Raw genomic sequence first — 21,744 nt, 5'->3', positions numbered from 1 at the left:
CATAATCTCATTTTACCTTAATTACCTTTTTAAAGGCCCTATCTACAAATGTAGTTACATTCTGAGGTACTGGGGCTTGTGACCTCAACATACATATTTTGGAGGGGACATAATTCAGCCCTTAACATTCTCCATTGCCCCCTCCCCCCAGCCTCTGGCAACCACCATTCTACTTTCTGTGTCTGTGAATATCATGACTCTAGGGACCTCATATAAGTGCAGTCACACAGTATGTGCCCTTTTGTGACTGGCTTATGTCACTTAACATAATGTCCTCAAGGTTCACCTACGCTGTAGCATGTGTCAGAATCTCCTTCCCTTTCTAGGCCGTCTTAATGGCCATGAAGTGGTTCCTGCCCTTCTTAAAGCCCACAATCTCCTGCCCTTTGTAGGACACGCAGGCTCAGTGGGCCAGAAACCCAAGCCTTCCTCCCATTCTGGAGCTCACACCAAAACCTCACTTTAGGTTTCTCTTTGGTCTATAAATTGACAATAAAATGCGATGCTTTGTCTGTTATAAGCCAAAGAAAAACTCGAAAGTTGTTAGTGTGTGGATGGGTCAGAAAGTCAAGAGCGTTAACTGCACATGCAGTCATGAGGTCAAAAACAAATTGTAGTTTAGACATCAAAACTGGCACAGAACAGCCCAGCTCTTTGCAGTAGTCATTTGTTGTCGATGAGTTTTTAAATAATGCAAAAAGAATGTTCGGGATGCTTAAGTCCTTGTAATTATGCATGTCTGCATGTTCGTTTGCGCAAGGCAAGAGAGCATAACACTCAAATGCTACCAATGTAACAAAGAAACAGTTCAATATTTTCAATTTACAGGCCAAAATGTTAGCTTCTGTGTCCTGAGGCTCTTTTAAAAAATTCTAAATAATTAGTTACTTGTGTGGAAAGTTGCATTCATGTACTTAGTAAGTCATTGCTCTATATTTTCTTCCATTGCTTATTAGAAACATGCAAGGAATTTTGTTAGTCGAAATTAAATAGGAAAAAAAAAAAAAAACAACAACCCTGCTTCGTGCCAGACTGTCCCATTAAACTTGGCCGGCAGACACATGAGGACTCAGATAGCCATCTTCCCATCCTGTTAGCTCCTTCTCAGAAATTTACAGGTGGCAAATCAAGCAAACTTCATTGAAAACAGCATCAATTTAGAGCATTTTAAACCTACAGGAATGGTCAAGGACAGAACAAATGCGGTCTAGGGACCCGAAAGCCTAAGTTTAGGAGATTTAGAGCTTGGGCTAGCTTGTGCCTAGGCAGCGTGGCCTCAGGGTTTCCTTGTCTCTCTGCCCACTATAGCTGGGGAAGGAATCAGGGCAAAGCCAATGGTCACGAGTGGAGAAAGTCCCAGGGGGTACGGGGAGGCCTGGGACAGTGTGTGAGGAGAGTGAAGAAAGACCTCCATGTGTAAGAATTGTCCAAAGGTAATCCCATGGTTTGGGGCAGTCTATAAAGCATTTTCAACACCATTTCTTAAACCTATTTTCCATGCTGTTATATTTGTGATTTTATTACTGGAGTCCAGAATAAAATAGATTTTGCCATAATAAAATGGTTTCTATTTTTCTCTCTTTCTGGACGCATTCTGTCCTCCACTCTGAAGCTCATGCTTCCTGGCATCTCAGCGCTAAACTTCCAGGAGCACTGGGTTTAGCCATCCTGGAGTAACTTGCCAGGAGACATGGCCAGCATGGGGTGCAGTCTCATCAGCTCTGTCTGAACGTGAAAGCCTGCATTCATGACCGCTCCACCAGGGTACACAGCCATGGGCTACCCAGAGTCTCGGAATCCTCCCCTGACTGAGGCCGGCCTCTGGGCCCGCAGGAGGCTCAGTGGATGGGGGAGGAGAGCAGGTCAGCCCAGGCAAAGGTGGGGCGAGGCAGTGCAGAGGCCTGTAACTAGTGCAGCAGCAAGAACATGGAGAAATTGGGGGAGGCTGGGGCTGCAGCCTGGAGAGTGTGGGCCCCAAGGAAAGGAGCGTACCCCAGGACTTAATGCCATAGGTGAACTCCTCATAGGACAACAGGCAAAGAGCGGGTACGTGGTGGGAATGTAAATGAAGCAACCACAGGGGGAAGCAGCATGGCAGTTCTTGAAAGAATTAAACATGGACTTACTATATGTCCAAACAATCCCATTTCTGGGTACCTACCCAAAGGGATTGAAAGCAGGGGCTCAATCAGATTTTTGCTCACCCATGTTCATAGCAGCATGATTCACAACAGCTGAAAAGTGGATGCAACCCAAGTATCCACAGGTGAATGAGTGGATAAGCAAACTGTGGTACCTACATAATATGGAATATTATTCAGCCTTCAAAAGGAAGGAAAATCTGATACATATGGCAATATGGATGAACCTCGAGGACATTATGTTAAGATAAGAACTGCATGATTCCACTTATATGAAGTCCCTAGAGCAGTCAAAGTTACAGAGACAGAAAGTAGAACGGTGGGTGCCAGGGCCTGGGGGAGGGGCTGGGGGAGTTGGTGTTTAATGGGTACAGAGTTTCAGTTTTGGAAGATTAAAAAATTTTCTGGAGAATGATGGTGGTGATGGTTGCACAACAATGTGAAACGTGCTTAATGCCACTGAGCTGTGCACGTACAAATGGTTCAAATGGTAAATTTTGTGTATGTGCATTTTAACACACACGCACACACACACACACACACACACACACAATTGGCTACTAGAAATGTCCTCAGCCCTTAGCAGCAGCAGCTCCAGCCCTATTTCTAGTCCCAGGTTGCTGGGTTGGCACTCGCTGTAGATACACGTGGCGTGGCATGCATTCCTAGTAATCAAACCCGCACAGGGATTAAGTTCCTGGGAGAGGCCTGGGGATTGTCCTTCCTGTTGTCTCTATCCCAAAGAGTCCTGAAAAGATAGTCTGAAAAGAAAGAATATGTGTTTACAATATTAGGGAATGAGGGTCTCAGACACAAGAGAGGCTCATTCATTCTTGGTTAATTTTCTGATTGATTAAAAGGTCATAGATGTGTGTCAATTTAATGAACTGAAAAAGGAATAAAATATCTATACATATTTATCTGTCAGATTGTGGGTGGAACTGTGAATTTATACATCTTTCTTTTCACTCAGCTGTTTTATGTAACAAAAATATTAATATATTCCTTTTTTTGGTGACTCATATAGGCGTTATATGTACCATAGTTTAAAGCAGTCTTGCAGAAGGCATATATGTTCAAATGTGCAGATTGCATAACAATTAATACTGATTAGAAGAAAGGAACAATGATTTTGTTTGATACTACCCTCTGCCTAGAGATAGTATGAAAAATAGTGTATGTTATTGAATCCAAGATGCCATAGGTTGTGAGATGCACCCTTTTTATGCACCGCAGGAACCACAAGTGTTACTAATAATACAATACTACCATATCTCTTAGAAGTTTTGTAACTATCAAAGAGTTCTTTTAGGCTAAGAGTTATTTAGACCCAGAAATGACAATGTGAATAACGAGGATCAAGTTCAGCACCCCTAGGCGGTATAACCTGGTCCTGGTTGCTGTGGACAGAGGGGTATAAGAGGCATCAAATTATAAGATAAATCTGGATTTCAGAGGTGTTCAAAAAGGTGGGCAAATGTATCTTAGAATTAAAAAATATCTGCATATTTATTAGTAGGCATGTGATTTTTAATGTAATGTTTTTTCTTTGCATTAAAATGAATGTTTTATAAATTTAGAATTACTAAAACTTTGAATTATAATCTGTAACTCGTGGGTCCACATAAAATGGAATCTAAGCTGATCATGCCTTGAGCATGCTCTTATGTACCATAGCATTTGCTCATTATGGGGAAGAATAGCCCCAGATACTTAATAAACATTTACTGGTACGTGAAATGTACTTCTCTCTACTTTCAAAACCTCCTGTGTGTCTCACTTCAAACTCAAGTAGAGCTTGGCAGTAAGGCTGGGGTTTTAATGCTTATGGATTTGAGGTCACCCACTGTCCTATTTTTTTCTCAGGATTTAGTTGCTGGAAACTGTTCTTTACAAAGAGGTTGTGAAATAAACCTTCACTAAGGAATGCAGTCCTTAGCCTCAGGGGTGTGCTCAAGTTCAGACTCGGGTTGGTTCCCGATACACCACCTTTCAACGGCCTGTGCTGCCACCGTCACTGACCGGTGTGGGCTTCGGCGGTCTGTTGTGTCATTGCAGCAGCCAGTTAACCTGGAGGGACGTCCAGCACCTGCTAGTGAAGACATCCCGGCCGGCCCACCTGAAAGCGAGCGACTGGAAAGTCAATGGCGCAGGCCATAAAGGTGCGGAGTGGTGTCCTGGCAGACCCTGGGGGGACCCCTGGAATGCGTAGTAAGGGGTGACATGACTTCCTTAAAAGGAATCCCTAAATGACATTGTTATTATTGTGTGTTACAAGAATGAAAAACACATATGCAGTGATTTAAGAAACGTATCCTGGAAACCTCGCTGAGGTTGAGGGAGAACCCTCAGGTCACGGGCGTCCCGGGTTCCCTAAACTCCATGACTTTTGCCACATCCAGGGGCCACCTGTAGCAGTATTTACTTAATAGTTCTCTTTAAATTGACTCCCTTTTTGTCTTACATAAATGTATTTTTAAAAGAAAACTTTACTATACCTAGTTAATCATGAGTTTGATAAGTAGTTATATATTTTTTCTAATGCACATTAAAACCAATCCATAATTATCAAAACAAATGATGCTTGTTTGTGTGCTACCTAAGGGTCACGCACATTCTTAGCCCTGAGTAACTCTGTGATTTTGAAACTTGCCCTCAGTTTCCTCATCTGTACGAGGACATTGAGATAGTTACGTAAGTTACTTTCTAACTGTAAGAGTCCTGTTGGCCGGCCCCTACGTTGTAAAAGTAACCCATAGGACAGCGGGGCCTCCACCCCCAACCCAGCCTGTGCAGACCCAGGTACCATGAAATCAACCCACAGTCAGGGCTGGATTAACCTAGATATTTGGGCCCTCTGGGTCAGGTAATTATAGGACAGTGCCGCTGGCTTTGTTTGTCTGACTTCTTACCTGAGATACTGAAAAAGATTTCATTCAGCCATGGGCTGTTAGGGAGGACTTTTTTTTTTTTTTAAAACCTTTTCTGAAGCTCAGTTAACCAACTATTTTGATGCCAACCCTGATATTACTATCTTTAAAATATAGGTCCAGCATTGTTACCTAAGTGCCAAGGGACATTCCTTTTAATAAGAAGTCCATTGACTGGGCCTAATTCATCTTTGTTTTGCAGGAATGTTGGTGGTAGTGGTATGCTGTAACAAGAGCTGACCTACATTCAGTTTGGGCCTAATTAAATAGGAAAATAGATTGTATCTAATTCTCGACCTTGCCTCTTAATTTAAACTTTGAAACTGGCCAAATTAAACACTGGATCCGGACAGTTCACAAGCCCGTCTAGGTGCTGTACAATGCTGCTTTCCCTGAATGCTCGGGGGACTCAGCCGTGAAAGAAGACGGCAAAAAGATGGGCACAGCCTTGTTTTATCGAATTTATCGCATATCATAATCGGGTGAACCAAGAGGTCTCAGATTTTGCTTCTGTTGTCTGGTCTAAGATTCAGGGAGCACAGATGCCCACGCATCCTTTTAATGTAAAGAAACCTGTCCTTGTCTCAAAAAAAGAAAGTCCTAGAGCCTATCTATACTTCTACTCTGTACCAACATGGGTCACCTTTCCTGGCCCGCACTCCTAAACCAAACGGAAGGAATTGGGTTCAGAGAGAGAACCAAGCAGCTGGGACCTTGGAGCAGCCCTCAGGGGACTGGTCCTATAGCCTAGACCCTCAGGAGCCCAGGAGGGGACACAGTGAGTCTGTCCTCTTTGGAAGCCCAGCAGAGTGTGAGGACCGGCCTTGCACCCTTCCTGGGGAGGGGCAGGAGAGCCCAGCTCTGAAGGGCCTGTCTTTTCAGTTAGCCATTTCTATGGATTTGGCTTGGTGGATGCAGAAGCTCTCGTCGTGGAGGCAAAGAAGTGGACAGCAGTGCCGTCCCAGCACACGTGTGTGGCCACCTCGGACAAGAGGCCCAGGTAAGGCTCTGCTCCGGCACCAGTGACTTCTCAGACACGTTGGTTTGGACCTGACTCTGCTGTAGGTGTTGCGAGAGGGGGTGTTTACCCACACATTCCTGTGCGCGTGTGTGCACGTGGTGGTGCGTGTGTGTACGTGTGTGCATTTGCTCTTGCGGGTTGTACGGCTGGGAAAAGAATTGCTTCTTAATCGGTGACCATTCTGAAGCCCCTTCCCCTTTTGCAGCAGATTGCTCCGTGATAGGGAGTCGGTCCCCCAGCCTGAATCCCTCGGACCTAGTGTTGGAAATTCTTATCCGTAACGTTTACTCTTGCCGGCCGGACCGGGGACCTGCCCTGCCCAGGGGGGTGAAATGAGGAGCGGTCACAGGTGTCCTTTCTGTCACCACCACCAGAGGCTGGAGCCGTAGCTGCAGCTACATGTGAATCCATCAGGCACAGGGAGGCGCGGCTGCGGCTGCCCCTGCTCTCTTGCCGGGGAGGGACTGTCCTTCAAAGTGTGTGGCTTTTATCTGGCTTCTTACAACCTTCTTAAGGTGTAAGCACTGGAGCTCTTTCACAAGCCTCGAGCAGTGAGTGTGCCCAGGACCCTGGCGTCACCTCTCTTCCCTGCGCAGGGCAATCCCCGGCACCACCCTTTGGAGTCGGTTTTCCTAATTCCATTATATTATATTTGTTCATTGAAATTTTTACTGAAAAAAATTAGCTGTAAATTAGAAAGCAAGAACTCTATCCCATTAGGGGAAGAAATCAGATGATTCTTTTGAATTCTGCCATTGCAGCTGTCCTACTAAGAGGGAGAATGATGTTTGTCTAGGCCTTAATATCTGATAGAGAATGAGTACGTTTCTACCTATAACTATTTGTTCCCTTTGGAAAATGTGTGTTTGAAAAAGAAACTCAGTGATTAAAGGTAATACGTTGCTTTATCAACAAATACAGATCACTATCTTTGAGACTGCCTCTTCCTTGAATATGCTTATCATCTTAGAGCATGCTCTTTTGCCACAAAATGTTGAGAACAGTGTTTCTCTCGGACGCCTTGCATATGGTAGGGATTCAGAAAGTATCTGTAGGCTGGATAACCACTGAGGGATCCTTTGAAAAATCGCCTCTCCATCCCATGGCTGACTGTGCAGACTGACCAGTAGGGGATGACGCCAAGGCCCGACAGGTCAGCCGGCCAGCAGCAAGTCTCAATCTTAACTTTCTAAGGCATCGATTTCTCTAAAGAGCATTAGACTGTCAAATTTGAAAGAAAGTGGAAAGTTCTCTGAGATAACGGAGACCTTTTGCCTTCTTTGGCTTTGTTTGTTGGAAAATGCCTGCGACCCAGGTAATCAAACACCAGGGGAGGTGAGGCTGGGCTCCTGGGTCTGTTCCCGACCCGACCTGACCAGTGTGGCTGCCCCCTGCCCCAGAGGGAGCTGTGGCCAGCGGGCAGCCCTCACCTCCTGCTGGCCTCCCCCGTCAGGGTGGCTCCTGAATGGAGCATTCTTCTCCTGCCAGAAATCATTTTAAGATGGTAGAGTGGTGCCTAGGTGGCGAATGGTTGTTTTTATTTTTATTTTATTTTGTTTTTTAAGTGAAAGCGCACAGAGTCTAGACAGCACAGGTTGAGGCAACCCGCCGTCACATACAATATGACATTGTTCCTGTCCTTTGAGGAAAGTAAGGACTCCACAAATTCCAAGAGAGGGGAAGAATCAGACTTCTGTTTCTAAAGAAAAATCATCTTTACCTTTAGCAGTTTCAGACTCTTTCTGGAATATTCAGCCGACCTACTGTCTCAAACCACTTACTTAAGTCCACAACCCAGTTGTTTCCAAAGATGTAAGGGCCTCCAGAGAGAGAGTGGCATGACCGAATGGAGCTGCACCCTGGGCTTGTTTCCACCCTGGGCTTCACCCCTGGCAGTCCTGCCTGCCTGTTGGAGCTCATTTGAACCAGGGCTCCTGCATGCCCCTGCGGTTATGGGTAGCTTCCCTCACCAGGGCTCTTGTTAGCTTTGCCCCAGCCACTTGGATCACTTGGCTTAAGAATGAAAAGGAAGTGTCCCCACACATCTTTTTTCCTTCTTCTTCTAGCTGCTCCCTCTCCATGTGCTCATGTACATTTCTCAGTCTAGCTGACACTCTCTTGGCCTTATTCTGGTTTCTTCCTCTCATGGTGGAATCCTAGGACTTTGTGAATGTCCCCAACCTGGCTCAGCTGCTTTCCATGGTGAAGAGAGGGAGGGAAGGAAGGAGGGAGGGAGAGAGTGGCCACCTCTTTATATGCCCATCTCGTGTGTACCTGTGCATGGAGTATGTTTACCTGCCTTTGCTCTTGAGCAGAAGGGAAATGCCACCCTGGTGTGGCTGAAGGTCAGAGAAGTATGTTCACTGGACATTAGTACAGGATTCCTGGAAGGCACCTTTGCCAGGCCTGCCGTGTCTACAGTAATGTCACGTGAGGTCCTGAGTTAGAGCGGCTGGGGTGTTGATGCATCTTCCCCTCTGGTCACGTACGTGCAGGGGCAGGAATGAAGAGCCCTGACACCTCTCTCTGTCCCCAGCCCTGAGCTGGGATCCGTCCCTCAGGTGGGATATGGTCATGGTTCAAGGAGACCAGTTCTCATGGCAATTACAGGAGCCGTCAAGTGGGCCACCCGTTCTGCAGACCCCTCATGCACACCCAGCCTGTGCTCAGAAACTAGCGTTGCGTCCTCTGTGTCCTCAGTGATCACACAGCGTCTGTGCTCAGTCAGGCATGGTGTCCCCAGCTGAGCTGCAGTCTCCTATGCTGCCCCAGCAGATACCTCGCATCCCCTGCCTGCCCTTGGGTCATGCTCAGGCCAAAAGGAGCAGAAAGGCTACCAGCACCGCACAGTCAGGACTGCAGTGTGAAGGGGACTGGGCTATGGTGCCAGACACACCAGATGCAGTCCCCATCAGGAGGAAGCTGTTGCTGATGCTCTGTCATTTGAAGAAAGGTCGTATGTGATATGAAAAAGGACCAGCCAAAAGGGGACCCTAAGCAATACATTGGCGTTTCTCATCTGGACACTGCCCACTAGGGACTGTGAGGTTTAGGGATTAAGCCTGACTCTGCCTGGATCCACCTGGGAGGTAGGAAGTCCCTAGGAGTGTGGAGAAGGTCAGGGAGACCACCAGGGGAGAGGGGACCCCAGGGGTGGGGGTGGGCACCACCAGATCTTACTGAGCAGCCTCTTTACCACCGGGCGTCCACTCCACTCCAGAATGACTGGGCCCCCAGATCCGAGGCCGTGGTGTCTGAGCCACCTCTCCAGAAGCCCACAGGGTGCAAGGCCTGTCCTAGGCAGCCTTCCGTGAGAGCTAAATTTAGATACAAGGGTGAGGGACAATCACTTGAACTGAGTGACAGGTACTTTTTGCAAAAGAGAATGACTTGCTAGAGTCCTCGAAGATGGCCCTGGATGAAAGTACAAATTGTACCCGGGCCTCTGCTGTGATATTTAAACACATGTAGATCAAAGATGTTCTTACCCGATCTTGAGCACCAATGGTTTTCATCTATTTAGAACCTTTCTTCAATTAAAAGAAAGTAAGTAGGATCATGACCAGTGACATCTGCCGGTGCAAAATTATTTAAGAATCTGTGTGTATTAAATAGAAAAGGAAAAATATTATAATACTTTATAGCTTTTCTTCAAATGAAAAAGAAAATCAAGCTTAGTATGATTCCTATGAGTGAAATGGAGGCGCAGCTATTCAACATCTTATTTGACCCTTTGGAATTTTCTAGCCGGGACTTCTCTTGCTTCTTTAAAAATCCAGGCTCCTGTGAGACAGTTTATGACATCCGTGACTCCAGCCTCAATGCTGGAAAGACAGTAACAGAAGAGTCTTTTGAACTAACATAAAGCAATAAGAACTTACCTGCATGTCTTTAGTTTTTATTCGTTTGGAAAGTTACCATCCCAGCAGAGTTTACAGTTGAGTTCAGCCTGTCTTTCATTTAAAGGACACACACACACTCACTCACATGATACATCAGTCCTAAAAGCCAATGTGTTGCTTTGAATATCAAGGATTATCTGTAGAGCAGATAATCTGTTTATAGATGTTTGGGAATTAACTCTGGATTAACCACATACTGCTTACTTTTCTGGTATCTCGTTAAACCAGACTCTGTACGATGGTCATTTTAAAACAACTCCCCTTATGAAGACATATGGCCATGCATGACAGATGATGGATAATGATTATAAAAGCACTTACTATGCACCAGGCATTGTTCTGAGCACTTTACATAAAAATCCCCAACAAGGGTGTGAGGTTTGGGTACTACTTTTTCCCCATTTTATGGTTGAAGAAACTGAGTCCTAAATAAGTTAAGAAGCTGGCCCTGGGTTGGGGTGCTACAGGGCTGAGCTTCCACCCTGGCTGCCTGTCTCCAGAGTCCGCCTTGCCCCTCCAGGCAGGAACTCAGGCAGTACTGAGCCAAGTAGGGTAACCTGCACGCCCCACAGAAGACCTTTCCTCCCTTCCCTCTGTGACCCCTGCTAGCTGGGCACACTGCCTCTGAGGATGGGAAGCACTTTGGCCCTGGCCAGCCTTGGCCAGGTGCCAGCACCCGAGAGGCCAGCCCCTGGTGGCCCATGTGCAACATGTTAACTAGGCAAGCCACCAAGAGGCCAGGTGCCCCAAGAAGTCAGGTACTGCAGTGGCCTAATGGTTCTGACCCAGGTCAGCCCGACTCTCTGCTGAGCTCAGGCACACAGCCTGGTTTGACATCTTTTTAAGAAGTTGCAAGCCCCTCTTTCCTTTGGGCTCTCTCTGAACTATGCAGATTTCCCACACTCTTCCCACCTTACCCAGCACCTCCCTCCAGGGCATCTGAGCTCTGTACACACCTGGCTACCATATGAGACCCTTGCTTCTGGTTTCTCATATCAGGCCATTATTATAAATGGCATTGCTGAGTGTTCTCAGAACATTTGTGGGGTGCTATGCAGTCCTGCCCTGGGGGTAGCCATCCTGGGCCCACGATGCTTGTCCTGTCTCCTGTGACACCCTTGCGGGCCCTAGTGAACTTAACCAGCAGCCTATGTGCCTGCAGCCCTTGCCCTTCCTAGCTTAGTTTTTGAAGCAAACCTGTTTTCCCCAAGTTCTAAAGGCTATTTTATTCTAAAATTAGTACTTGAATTTGAATACAGTTGATTTTCATTATCCATGATAGTTACGTTCTATAAAGTCGCCACAAACACTGAATTAGCTCCTAGGGGAGATGCAGAGTTAGGTTCCTATGAGCATCTGGTCACAACATTTTTGCCAACCTATCAATATGGAATCTTGTTTTATGTGCATGTCTTGTTTAATATATTAATATATTGTTGATTCTTTAACATTGAACTCACGACTGACAGCACTATCACTCATGCCTGAACAACGCTTATCCAACACATGTATTTTCTCTGTAAGGCACATCACAGCCTTCTTGCACTTAGGAATGCTAGAGAGCACTTCAGTACTGTGCTTGGGAGGCCATTTTAAACAGTGACATCACCCATAAAAAGAACAAAAATGAGAAAAATATGGCACTAAATACATCCCGAAATGGACACTTGTTTACAGCATGAGATCTGCAACAAGGCAGTGTTGCCTTGCTTGACCTCAGCTGGGAATGTTCACGTTGGCCTACTAAAGTAATTTGCCACTCTGTGCACGTCCACACATGCTCACAAAAGCACCACAAAGCTGGGCACAGTGGCACAGGCCTGTAATCCCAGCTACTCAGAAGGCTGAGACGGGAGGATCTTTTGATCCCAAGAGTTCAAGACCACCGGCCAGGGCAACACAGACAGAGACTGCATTTCAAAAAAAAAATGCACCACAGTATTGATTTGGGGGTTACAAATAAATTTGATTGAGTAGGTGAAGATGCAAATGCAGAATCTGTGAGTAATGAGGACTGACTGTGTTTTATTGTCTTTTTTACTCCCCATCAGATTGAATCTTAGCATGTTAGAATTCAAAGGCAGGTTTAAAGGCAGCTAATTGAGCCCCCTCATTTCACATAGAAGAAAAATGTGTGCCATAAATTTAAACATTATATATTAAAACACCTTATAGCCCAATTAATCACAGACAGTATTGTCTAAATTAATGTACTGGATTAGCTTCTTTTTTTTTTTTTTGGTTAAATTTTATTTCTAGCCTAAATGATGTGCTGCGGTTTGATAATCAAAAGTAATTTTATCTAAGGAAAATTCTCAACTTGAACTGCTATGAATAAGAAAGTCCACAGATTAATGAGACAGCCTGCCTCAGACCCTAACACCCGTGTTGTCGAGAACGTTCATCCTACAGCAGAGGTCTGAGAAGCGACTCGGAAGCCTCTCGCTATCCTCACACAGGTGCCCTGTGCCCTACAACAGACCGAGTTTAATTTAACAAGTCTGTGCCAATTAACCCCTCTCCACTCCACTCGTGCCCTTTAGAAGGTTGGCAAAAGAGTTTCCAGGGTGACCTTCTGCTTTAATGGGTCTCAGCTCTTCATGGAGCTGTTCTCCGCCAGCCAGATGCCAAATACAGCAGAGGGGAGGAGGCTGCTGCCTTCAATTCTGGCGGGGCCCCCAGCATGACTTCTGAATTGTTTAGTGAGGAACTGGACCGGTCCAGGTCTGCCCGCGAAGCCAAGCTGGCGAGAGGTCTTGTAGGTGGGAGTGAGAAACTCTGACTCGTAGCAGCTTCACAGGTAGAACACAAAGACAAGTGGGGAGTGGGAGGCTTGGTGGGGCGGAGGGTTTTGGCCCGTGGGCTGCCCTGCCTGCTCTCCCCTGCCACGTGGTTACTTGCAAACATTTATTTTTGACTCTGAATGTTACTCTGGTGCCTCAAGATTCTAAGTGTTGTGATTTTAGCAAACTAGGAACTTTTCTACATCTTCATGAGATATTTATTAGATGGTGTTATGCATTGGAGAAAACTAGGAGGAGACCAGCGTTTCAGTGGTCTGGTGACAGTAGAAGTGATATGGCACTGCCATTGGTAGCCCTCCAGCTCCTTGGGAGAAGGGAGCTGATAAAGAGAGTTTAGGACGAATGGAGAACATCTGGAGAACGAGGATTAATTAATGCTGAAATGTGGCTCTACAGGAAGTGGCATTTCTCTGTCATTAGACGTCTTTTCCAAGTCTGGCAGTCTCCCTGGCTTAAACATTGTTCAATCTGCAGGTAGGTCCTGTGGGATCATTTAACTCCCTGGGTTCCTCTGGGGACCTAGGAAGATGGTTTTATGTACCCAGGCAGCAATTTCAGAATTCAATAGCAAAAGAACATTTTCGGTTATCTTGGGAACTTTAAGATCTTTCTAAATCAATTTTCACGATGAAAATACAACTTAGCTGTATTCGTGTGACAACGATAATCCCTGCATGTTGTTTGACTTAAAAAATAAATTACTTTGCAGTCAACTTGCATTTTCTGTGTTATCTTCGAAATAACTGTAGGGTGGAGAATAACTTCCATTTTTTTTCATCTCTACTTCTTGGAGTTTCTGTCTGAAATTAAGAACGATTTCAGCTCAGCTATCATAATACATTTCTAAGCCTCCTCTTTTATTTCTTTTCTTAAGGAAATCAAAAAGCCCCCTAATTTGGGATGTTAGGTTATTTGTTTCGATAGCAACAATAAATAAATATGTGTGGAGAGTTAACTGCCTATATGGAAGGTGAGAACTCGATATCCCTGCAGTAGCTGTCCTGGGCTCCCCACGCTGCCCTGGAACTTGCAGAAGTGAGGAGTCCTGGTGGGCTGTAACTGAGCGATTTCACAGTTAAGAGATTTCATATAAAAACTAATTGTTACAGTTAGCCCAGTTCCTGGAGGTGGGCTCCAGCTCCTAGCCTCCAGGTGAGAGTAATGTCTCACTTTGAAAACTAAACCCAGTAAGGCCATTAACTTGTGGAGCTGAGTAGAGCCCCCTGCCAGGCAGTCACCCTGCAGGCCCAGCAGAGTGGCTCCCCGTGGATTAGACCCAGCCCAGCCTTTCTTACCCAGCCGCTGGAGTGCCTTAGCAGAAATAAGAAAGTCAGATGCAAGAGACTTTAATACTCCAATTTTTTCTCTAGGTGTACACCCGATGGGGCGGGATGCAGGGCGGTCGGGCAGGTGAGGAGTGGGGTTCGGTTGTCTTTTATTTTGATCTGTTCGTGTTCTCTTAAATCCTGGGACTTATCAATAGGATTAAGGTTTCCTCAATAGGATTCCTGGTCTATTTCTAGAGCAGACTGATTGCTTCCCTGCTAATTAATTAGCAAATGGTTGGAGAGTGGGATAGTGTTTTAAGCTTTGTTATGGCTTTTGTTTCTGTTTCACCTTGATCTTGCGATTCAGCCCTGGGAAAGTGTTAGCAGTTTGAAGAGTGCAGGGTTATTCCTGGGTCTTGGGGTCTTGATTGGGAGCCGCATCTTGAAGCTCCAGGGGAGTGTTTAGTGAGTCTGAGGACTTAGGTGTTTCCCCACTGTCACACTCGGGATACCCCCACACACCCACTTTGTGTGCGGTGGGGGTAGGGGAATGGGTGAACGAACACGTCACCTGGAGATGTCTGTGGGCCCTGCAGGGCCTGGAACTCCCCAGAGCTTTCTGTTGTGTTCTGCATCTGCCAGGTGGGCGCCCGCTGACCGGTAAACACCAGCAGTAAAACTTGGGAGAAGGCAATGAAAGAAGTCAGCATCTCTAAATCAATTTATGGTGCATGCAAAGCATGTTTTCAAATATTTACAGAGTCTCCGAGGGAATTACATCACTGTTTATAACTGTTTTGATTGTTTTTTATGACTCAGGCCCAGTAGAGCCAAGCGATGTAATTCCTGAGAGGCTCTGAGCATAAGCCTCGAGCCTCCCGAGAGGGAAGTCGGGGCATAATGGGAAAAGGGCTCCCCATAATAAACCGAGCGCCGGTTGTGTGGTGGGGAATTATTAACGTGCTGCTGGGCGGTGGTTGGGTCTGCACCGAAGAATGCCATCTTTCTTCCGTTTGCAGATCAGCGGGGTGAGGGGTCCGGGGTTCATGGAGATGTGAGCCCTGATGGCCCAGATGCAGGAACAGCATTTGGGCACAGATTTTGTGTTTGCTTTGTCTGGGGAGTAGATCAGAAAGTTCTGGTAGAAATGACTCTTGAATGATTAGTCTTTGTGCTTGTCCTCAAGTTCCATCCCATATGGTGAAACTGCCCTGCATTTGTAAAGAGAACCATCGTCCATTTCCGTCACAGGGCAGGAGAGGGAGGGAACACCAGACTTTATGCAGGCCAGCTGGGGAACGTCACCAGCTCCAGTGATTTTGGTACATTTGGGGGGGCCTTGACCAGCACAGAGGGCAGCCTCTGAGCCCATGTCCCTTGAGTGTGGGTCTGTACAAGCATCCTTGCAAGACAGCAGGGCACAGATGTCCAGGCAGTGGACCCTGGGGCCTTAAGTCCCCGCTCCACCTCTCATTAGCTGCACCTTGGGTGCAGTCCTTAATTTCTCTTGGAATTAAATGTGTTAATACTTGTAAATTCTCAGACCAGTGCCTGGTGCTCGGTGCCCAGTCTGTTCAGGAGGTGTTTGCTGTTATTAATATTTGGCTTTGTGACTTCTGTTTTCGAGGCCAGTCTTTGAAACAAAGTCGTGGGATTTCAAAGCTTTGCAAACCCCAAGCAATTGAGGTAAAGAGTGGGCCAAATGCTACTTAAGAGAAGCCACCCCCTGGGCACCAAAGAGGGCTGATCCCTGGATCTCTGGGGATGTTGACCCAAGTCTGCACGAGAGTCCATTCTTTAAATCTCTGTAAACAAATTCCAGAACCACAAATGTCTTCCAGGCAGGTAATGTAACTCACAGTGCAGCACCCGAGAGTGAGATGTAGGGAGGCTGCTGCTGTTCCCTGGGGGCCCCCAGAACCCAGGAGCCACCCAGGGGTACTCTGGGTGCTTGCGTGAGACTGGTGATTCAGGTGCCGAGCACTGAGCTCCTCTCTCCTCCCCCAGGAGCATCCCTATAGTGCAGACGCTGCGGACCACGGCCCTGACCAACGCCTGTGCCGACCACTCGGACCAGCGGGTGGTCTACCTGGAGCACGTGGTCGTTCGGATCTCCATCTCGCACCCGCGCCGGGGAGACCTCCAGATCTACCTGATTTCTCCCTCAGGAACCAAGTCTCAACTTTTGGCAAAGAGGTAAGGCGAGGCAGACCCAGGAGGGTAGTGCAGGGGCTCTCTGGGATTTAGGCTGCACAAGGGCCCCTGTCCAGGCCTGGCCCACAGCGTCCCGTGGCACGCGGGGGATTCCACTGGTTCTGCTGGCAGCTTCCTTCCTCTGGGAGACCCTTACACGTACTCATAAACCTGAAAAACCATTATCTGAAATCTTGCCTTCATTAAGGCTGGAAAACCTTCGCCTTCAGAAGTGACAAAGGAGTTGTTGCATTTTGTTTTGTTTTTCAGTGGAGAGATTTGTGGCATTCCGGTTGTGCCTTAACGAGTGCATTGAAGGTCCATTTATCCTACTCAGTGGACCTTTAAAGGGAGCATTCACCTAAAGGGGCTTTGTTTGCCCCTTTTCCCCCTCCCCGCCCCAGTCCTGGGCTGTCCTTCAGGACTACACAGGTGGAGTCTGTCACCGGGAAGACACAGGCATGAATGGGGTGAGGGAAAGGTGCTCCCAAGCTGCTCTCTGCCGCCTTCCCCCCTAAAGTCTCGTGCTCAGACATGGGACTCAGAATTCTGAAGCTTCGTGCCCGGTTGGTTTGTGGAAGGCTATGGAGTCATTTCTTCAACAAACTTAGAAATGAGGGGAAGTTCCCTGATGCATTTGTGTGACTTGCAGTAATTAGAATGAAGGGGTTTATGGAACTTGGAGGGGCTGGGAATGACTAGGGCACCTTTGTGTCTCTCTCTAGCAAAGAAGCAAAGGGAAAAAGAAGAAGGTTTCACAGAAAAATTAGCACTTCTAGCTTGTCTTGAAAACCAGAACTGACAACTATATCCCCTATCCCCTGCAGGAAACACCCAGACCAGCCTGCCCGGCCCACAGGGCTGGGCCCCTCCCCGCTTGCCTGCTCTGGCCCACCTGACTTGTTGGGTGACCTGTCTGGGGCCCTGGGAGCCGTGGAGATTCGGACACAGGGAGATTTTGCTGGGTAGTGCTGTACCTGTGCCATCAAGCACTTTAAAAACCTGCCCTGAGGCCACTTGGCTGTCACCTGAGTCTTGGGAATTTGTTTTTTTCTAAGACAGATTTTGTGATTATATCAAGAATTTGTGTTTTAGGATCGATTACCTTCTACCTTACTTCACATCTTTCTTTGGCAGCTTTTTCAGGTTGCCAAATTTTTTCACTAAGTTGACATTCTTAAACCTCAGCACTTAAAAGACAGTTTGTCCTTGTTCTGTCCCCACAGTGTTGGGTTCAGCTTGGCACTGCGTGTTAAAATCAGCCTTGACCTTTGTGGATTCCTAGAAGAAGGCACAGGATGTTTCTCCCCGCAACCCCCAACACCATGCTCCATGCAAAGAATGCTCCCTTGATAAACACTTTCATGCACGGAGTGTTCAGAGCATCCCCAAATCGGAAATTGAATCTTACATTACATAAAACTTACATGTTTGAATTTCTGTTTGTTTTTTGGTTTGTTGAGACAGAGTCTCACTCTGTCACCCCGGCTAGAGTGCAGTGGTGTCATGATAGCTCACTGTACCCTCAAACTCCTGGCCTCAAGCAATCTTCCTGCCTCAGCTTCCCAAAGTGCTAGGATTACAGGTGTGAGCCACCACACCCGGCCTGAATTTCTGATGCACACTGAAAAGCCCCATGTTAAAAAAAGTTTTATTCTAAAATAGAGGTAGAATATTATACTAGGAAGAAAGAGTAAGAGAAAAGAACCTGTAATTGTTTCTTCCAAGTTCCTTCTCAGGAAGGCACTGGGTGTTGGAAGAGAGAGGGTATCGATTCATTGCTTCCTATTTCTGCTTGAGTCAGACATGAGGAAGGCCTGCTGGGCACAGTTGGGAAATACCTTCCAGTCTGGAAGGGCAGAGAAGTTCATCGGAACTTGCAAGCCAGGGCCTCTCTGGGGAACAAGAGCCTCCTCCTCCTCCCCGCCACCTGGCCAGGTGTGCCTCCCACCCACACTGGAAAGCAGCCAGGCCTGTCATCGTCACCTCCCCCAAATGCAACTGTTCCAACCGGTTAAGCCCTGGAGATGAAGGGACAAAACTTTCCCCAGAAGTCTGAGTAGTTGTTCCTTTTTCCTTATTTGTATCTTCTGGAGAACAGTGCACAGAGCTGGCTCTAAGGCAAATGTGGAAGTTTCATTCATTCCACAAATAAGCATTTTACAAAGGCTTCCTTTGTGAACAAACACCCTTGGGCTTAAGTGGAAGGATCTCGTGTGGCCCAGCCTCTGTCTGCATTTGTGCATCCAGGCATTGGGGCCGTGGGCCCTGAGATTGTTCCGGGGGTGGGAAGGAATCAAACACCTTCTGCAGGAAAGTGGCAGGATTGAGGGTATCATCGGTGACCTCAGAAACACCTGCTGGTAGCAGACAGAACATAGAATGAGGAGGCAGAATGTCCTCGATCAAGTCCTGGCTCAGCTGGTTACTGGTGGTTGGACCTGCAGCAAGCCAGTATGCCTGGGGTCTCTCTCGTCTATAAATTAGGATGTAAGGGAGGAGCCCACTGCTGACCATGTCCCCATCTTTTACTGGGCCGGGTGAGGCCTGCCTGCCTCTCAGAGTGTTAGGGAGGTCCAATGAGGTGATGGAGGAGACACTCTGCTGTAAGAGTTTGAAACACTCAGCTTTTTACCTGACACCCTCATGTCAGCTGAGGGCCAGGCCCCTTCTTCCCCTCTTCCCGCCCCTGCTGCCCTGGGCTGTGCTCCAGCTGGATTGTAGGTCTCCTGAAGACTGATTCGTCCAGTGCAGGAGAGAACCTTCCTTGGGCTGGTCCCTCCACCAAGCCACCCAGGACCAGGACCTTCATTTTCTGACACCAAATCTCCAATTGCAGATTGCTGGATCTTTCCAACGAAGGGTTTACAAACTGGGAATTCATGACTGTGCACTGTTGGGGAGAAAAAGCTGAAGGGGAGTGGACACTGGAAATCCAAGACATGCCATCCCAGGTCCGCAACCCGGAGAAACAAGGTCAGTGGCCCCTAGGAATTCCATGGCAACCTCTGTATTTCAATCATCTTGGTAACTCGGCCTTTATTTCACTATTGTGTCTCTGGTAGTTCTTTGTTTTGTGTTGTAGAGGTAAAATTCACATCATACAAGATTCACTGTTTTAATTATTGTAAAGTGTACAGTTCAGTGGCTTTTCGTACGTTCACAGTGTCATGCAACCATCACCATTATCAAATCCAGAACATTTTAATCCCCACAAAGGGAAACCTCATATCCATTAAGCAATCGCTCCCCATTCCCTCCTCCCCTCCCAGCCCCTGGCAACCCCTAATCCGCTGCCTGTCACTATGGATTTGCCTCTTGTATAGAAACGAAACCATACAATATGTAGCCTTTTGTTTCTGGCTTCTTTCACTTAGCATGATGTTTTCAAGGTTCCTCCACGTGTACCAGAATTGCATTACTTTTATAACGATTACTTATATCCATTGTGTGGATGGACCACTTGTTTATCCATTCGTCCGTGATGAAATTTGTGTTGTTTCTACCTTTCAGCTATTGCAAATAGTGCTACTATGAGGATTCATGTTCAAGTTTTAGTGTGGAACTATGTTTTCATTTCTCTTAGGTATATACCTAGGATTGGAATTGCTGAGTCATATGGTAACTCTGTTTAACTTTTTGAGAAACAGCCAAACTGTTTTCCACATTGGCTACACCATTTTACATTCCTACCAGCAATGTGTGAGGGGTCCAATTTCTCTACACCCTCAGTAACACTTTCCTGGGCCTTTTAAAAAAATTATTACAACCATTCTAGCAGATGTGAATTGGTGTCTGTGGTTTTGACTTGCATTTCCCTGATGATTAATGGTGCTAAGCATCTTTTTATGTGCCGGTTGTTCATTTGTATGTCTTTGGAGAGATATTTATTTGAGTTCATGGCCCATTTTAAAAGTTGGGTTGTTTGCTTTTTTGTTGTTGAGTTGTAAGAGTACTTATCTGATACATGATTTTAAAACAATTTTTCCTATTCTGTGGGTTGTCTTTTCAATTGAGTGATGGTATCCTCTGATGCACAGAACTTTTTAATTTTGATGAAGTTCAATTTATCTCTTTTTTCTTTAGTTGTTTGTGCTTTTGGTGTCATATTTAAGAAACCATTGCCAAACCCAAGGTCACAAAGATTTACCCCTGTGTTTCTTTTGAAGAGATTTATAGTTTTAGCTCTTACATTTAAGTCTTTGATCCATTTTGAATTAATTTCTGTATATGGTGTGAGGTAAGCGTCCAAATTCATACTTTGCCTAGGGCTATCCAGTTGTCCCAGCAACATTTGATGCAAAGACCATTCTTTCCCCCTTGGATGCTCTCGGCACCCCTGTTGAAAATCAAATGGCCATAGATACAGGGCTTTATTTCCGGACTCTCAATTCTGTTCTGTATGTCTATCCTTATCTTAGCACCACATTGTTTTGATTGCTATGGCTTCACACTAAATTTTGAAATCAGAAAGTGTGAATACTCCAAGTTTGTTCTTCTTTTTCAAGATCATTTGGGCTATTTTGGGTCCCATGTGAATTCCATATGAATTTTAGGATAAGCTTGTGCATTTCTTTTTTTAAAAAAAGCAGTTGGAATTTTGATAGAGGTTGAATTCGTAGATCATTTGGGGGAATATTGCCACCTTCACAATATTAAGTGTCCCAATCCATGAACATGGGATGCTTTTCTGTTTATTTAGCTCTTCTTTCATTTCATTTCAACAGTGTTTTTTGTGGTTTTCAGTATAGAAGTCTTTCACCTCCTTGGCTAAATTTGTTCCTAAGTATCTTTTTCTTTTTTGGTGCTGTTGTAAATAGAATGTTTTTCTTAATTTTGTTTTCAGATTGTTTATTTTTCTGGTAATCCTTGTACTCTTTTTTTTTAACTCCTTTTGATTAATAATCAATCATTTATTGAACCTACCTTTATTGAATGCCAGGCACTGATCTACTTAATAGGGTTATAGCCAGGAAAGAGAAGAGAAAAATCATCAGATTTCATCCTGTAGTTATCCATAAAGCTCTATAATCTCTTCCCTCTGCTCTCTCTGTCGCATTCGTAGTCAAGTTCACAGACTCTGCTTGGATCTTACTTTTCTGTGGATGAGTTTCCTCGAGGTTTGCATTCACTATTCTGTTGTTCCTTGTACCCTTTTCTGTGAAAATGCCCTCTGCTTCTTGATCACCCTCGGGTGCATGAGAACCTGCCCCTGCCCTGGTTCTTTTCTGATTCTCTGTGATACACGGTTTCTAGGGATTGTTTACCAAGGAGAAAGGAAGAGCATTGACTTGCCTTGGGTAGCAAATTGGCTTTAAATGATCAAGCTATCTAAAGGGAACATCCACCTCCCCAAATCACTTTCTTTCTGGTTTTAAAATAGTAAGTATCATAAAAAAGTGTTACTATAACAAATTCTAAAAATACAAAACCATAAAATTTTAAATGACCTAAAATTTACATATTTTTAAACTAGAAGCTCATT

The 21,744-nt window shown here is 45.9% G+C and overlaps 1 protein-coding gene across 4 annotated transcripts in view; it reads left to right on the top strand.

Moving 5' to 3' along the window:
* PCSK6 (proprotein convertase subtilisin/kexin type 6) overlaps positions 1–21,744 on the top strand; it is a 159,209-nt gene that overhangs the window by 94,294 nt on the left and 43,171 nt on the right. For 3 of the 4 annotated variants that reach the window (XM_069466678.1, XM_069466677.1, XM_069466680.1), the window contains exons 10-13: positions 4,200–4,303; positions 5,954–6,071; positions 16,074–16,262; positions 19,099–19,235. In XM_069466678.1, coding sequence (XP_069322779.1) covers positions 4,200–4,303; positions 5,954–6,071; positions 16,074–16,262; positions 19,099–19,235 — 548 coding nt within the window. The remainder of the gene's footprint in view (positions 1–4,199; positions 4,304–5,953; positions 6,072–16,073; positions 16,263–19,098; positions 19,236–21,744) is intronic. The other variant, XM_069466679.1, reaches the window with a different exon arrangement.

Source organism: Eulemur rufifrons, chromosome 3 (genome assembly GCF_041146395.1).
Source record: "Eulemur rufifrons isolate Redbay chromosome 3, OSU_ERuf_1, whole genome shotgun sequence".
In the NCBI taxonomy this organism is placed as follows: domain Eukaryota; kingdom Metazoa; phylum Chordata; class Mammalia; order Primates; family Lemuridae; genus Eulemur; species Eulemur rufifrons.
This window is presented reverse-complemented; position numbering and strand designations above follow the sequence as displayed.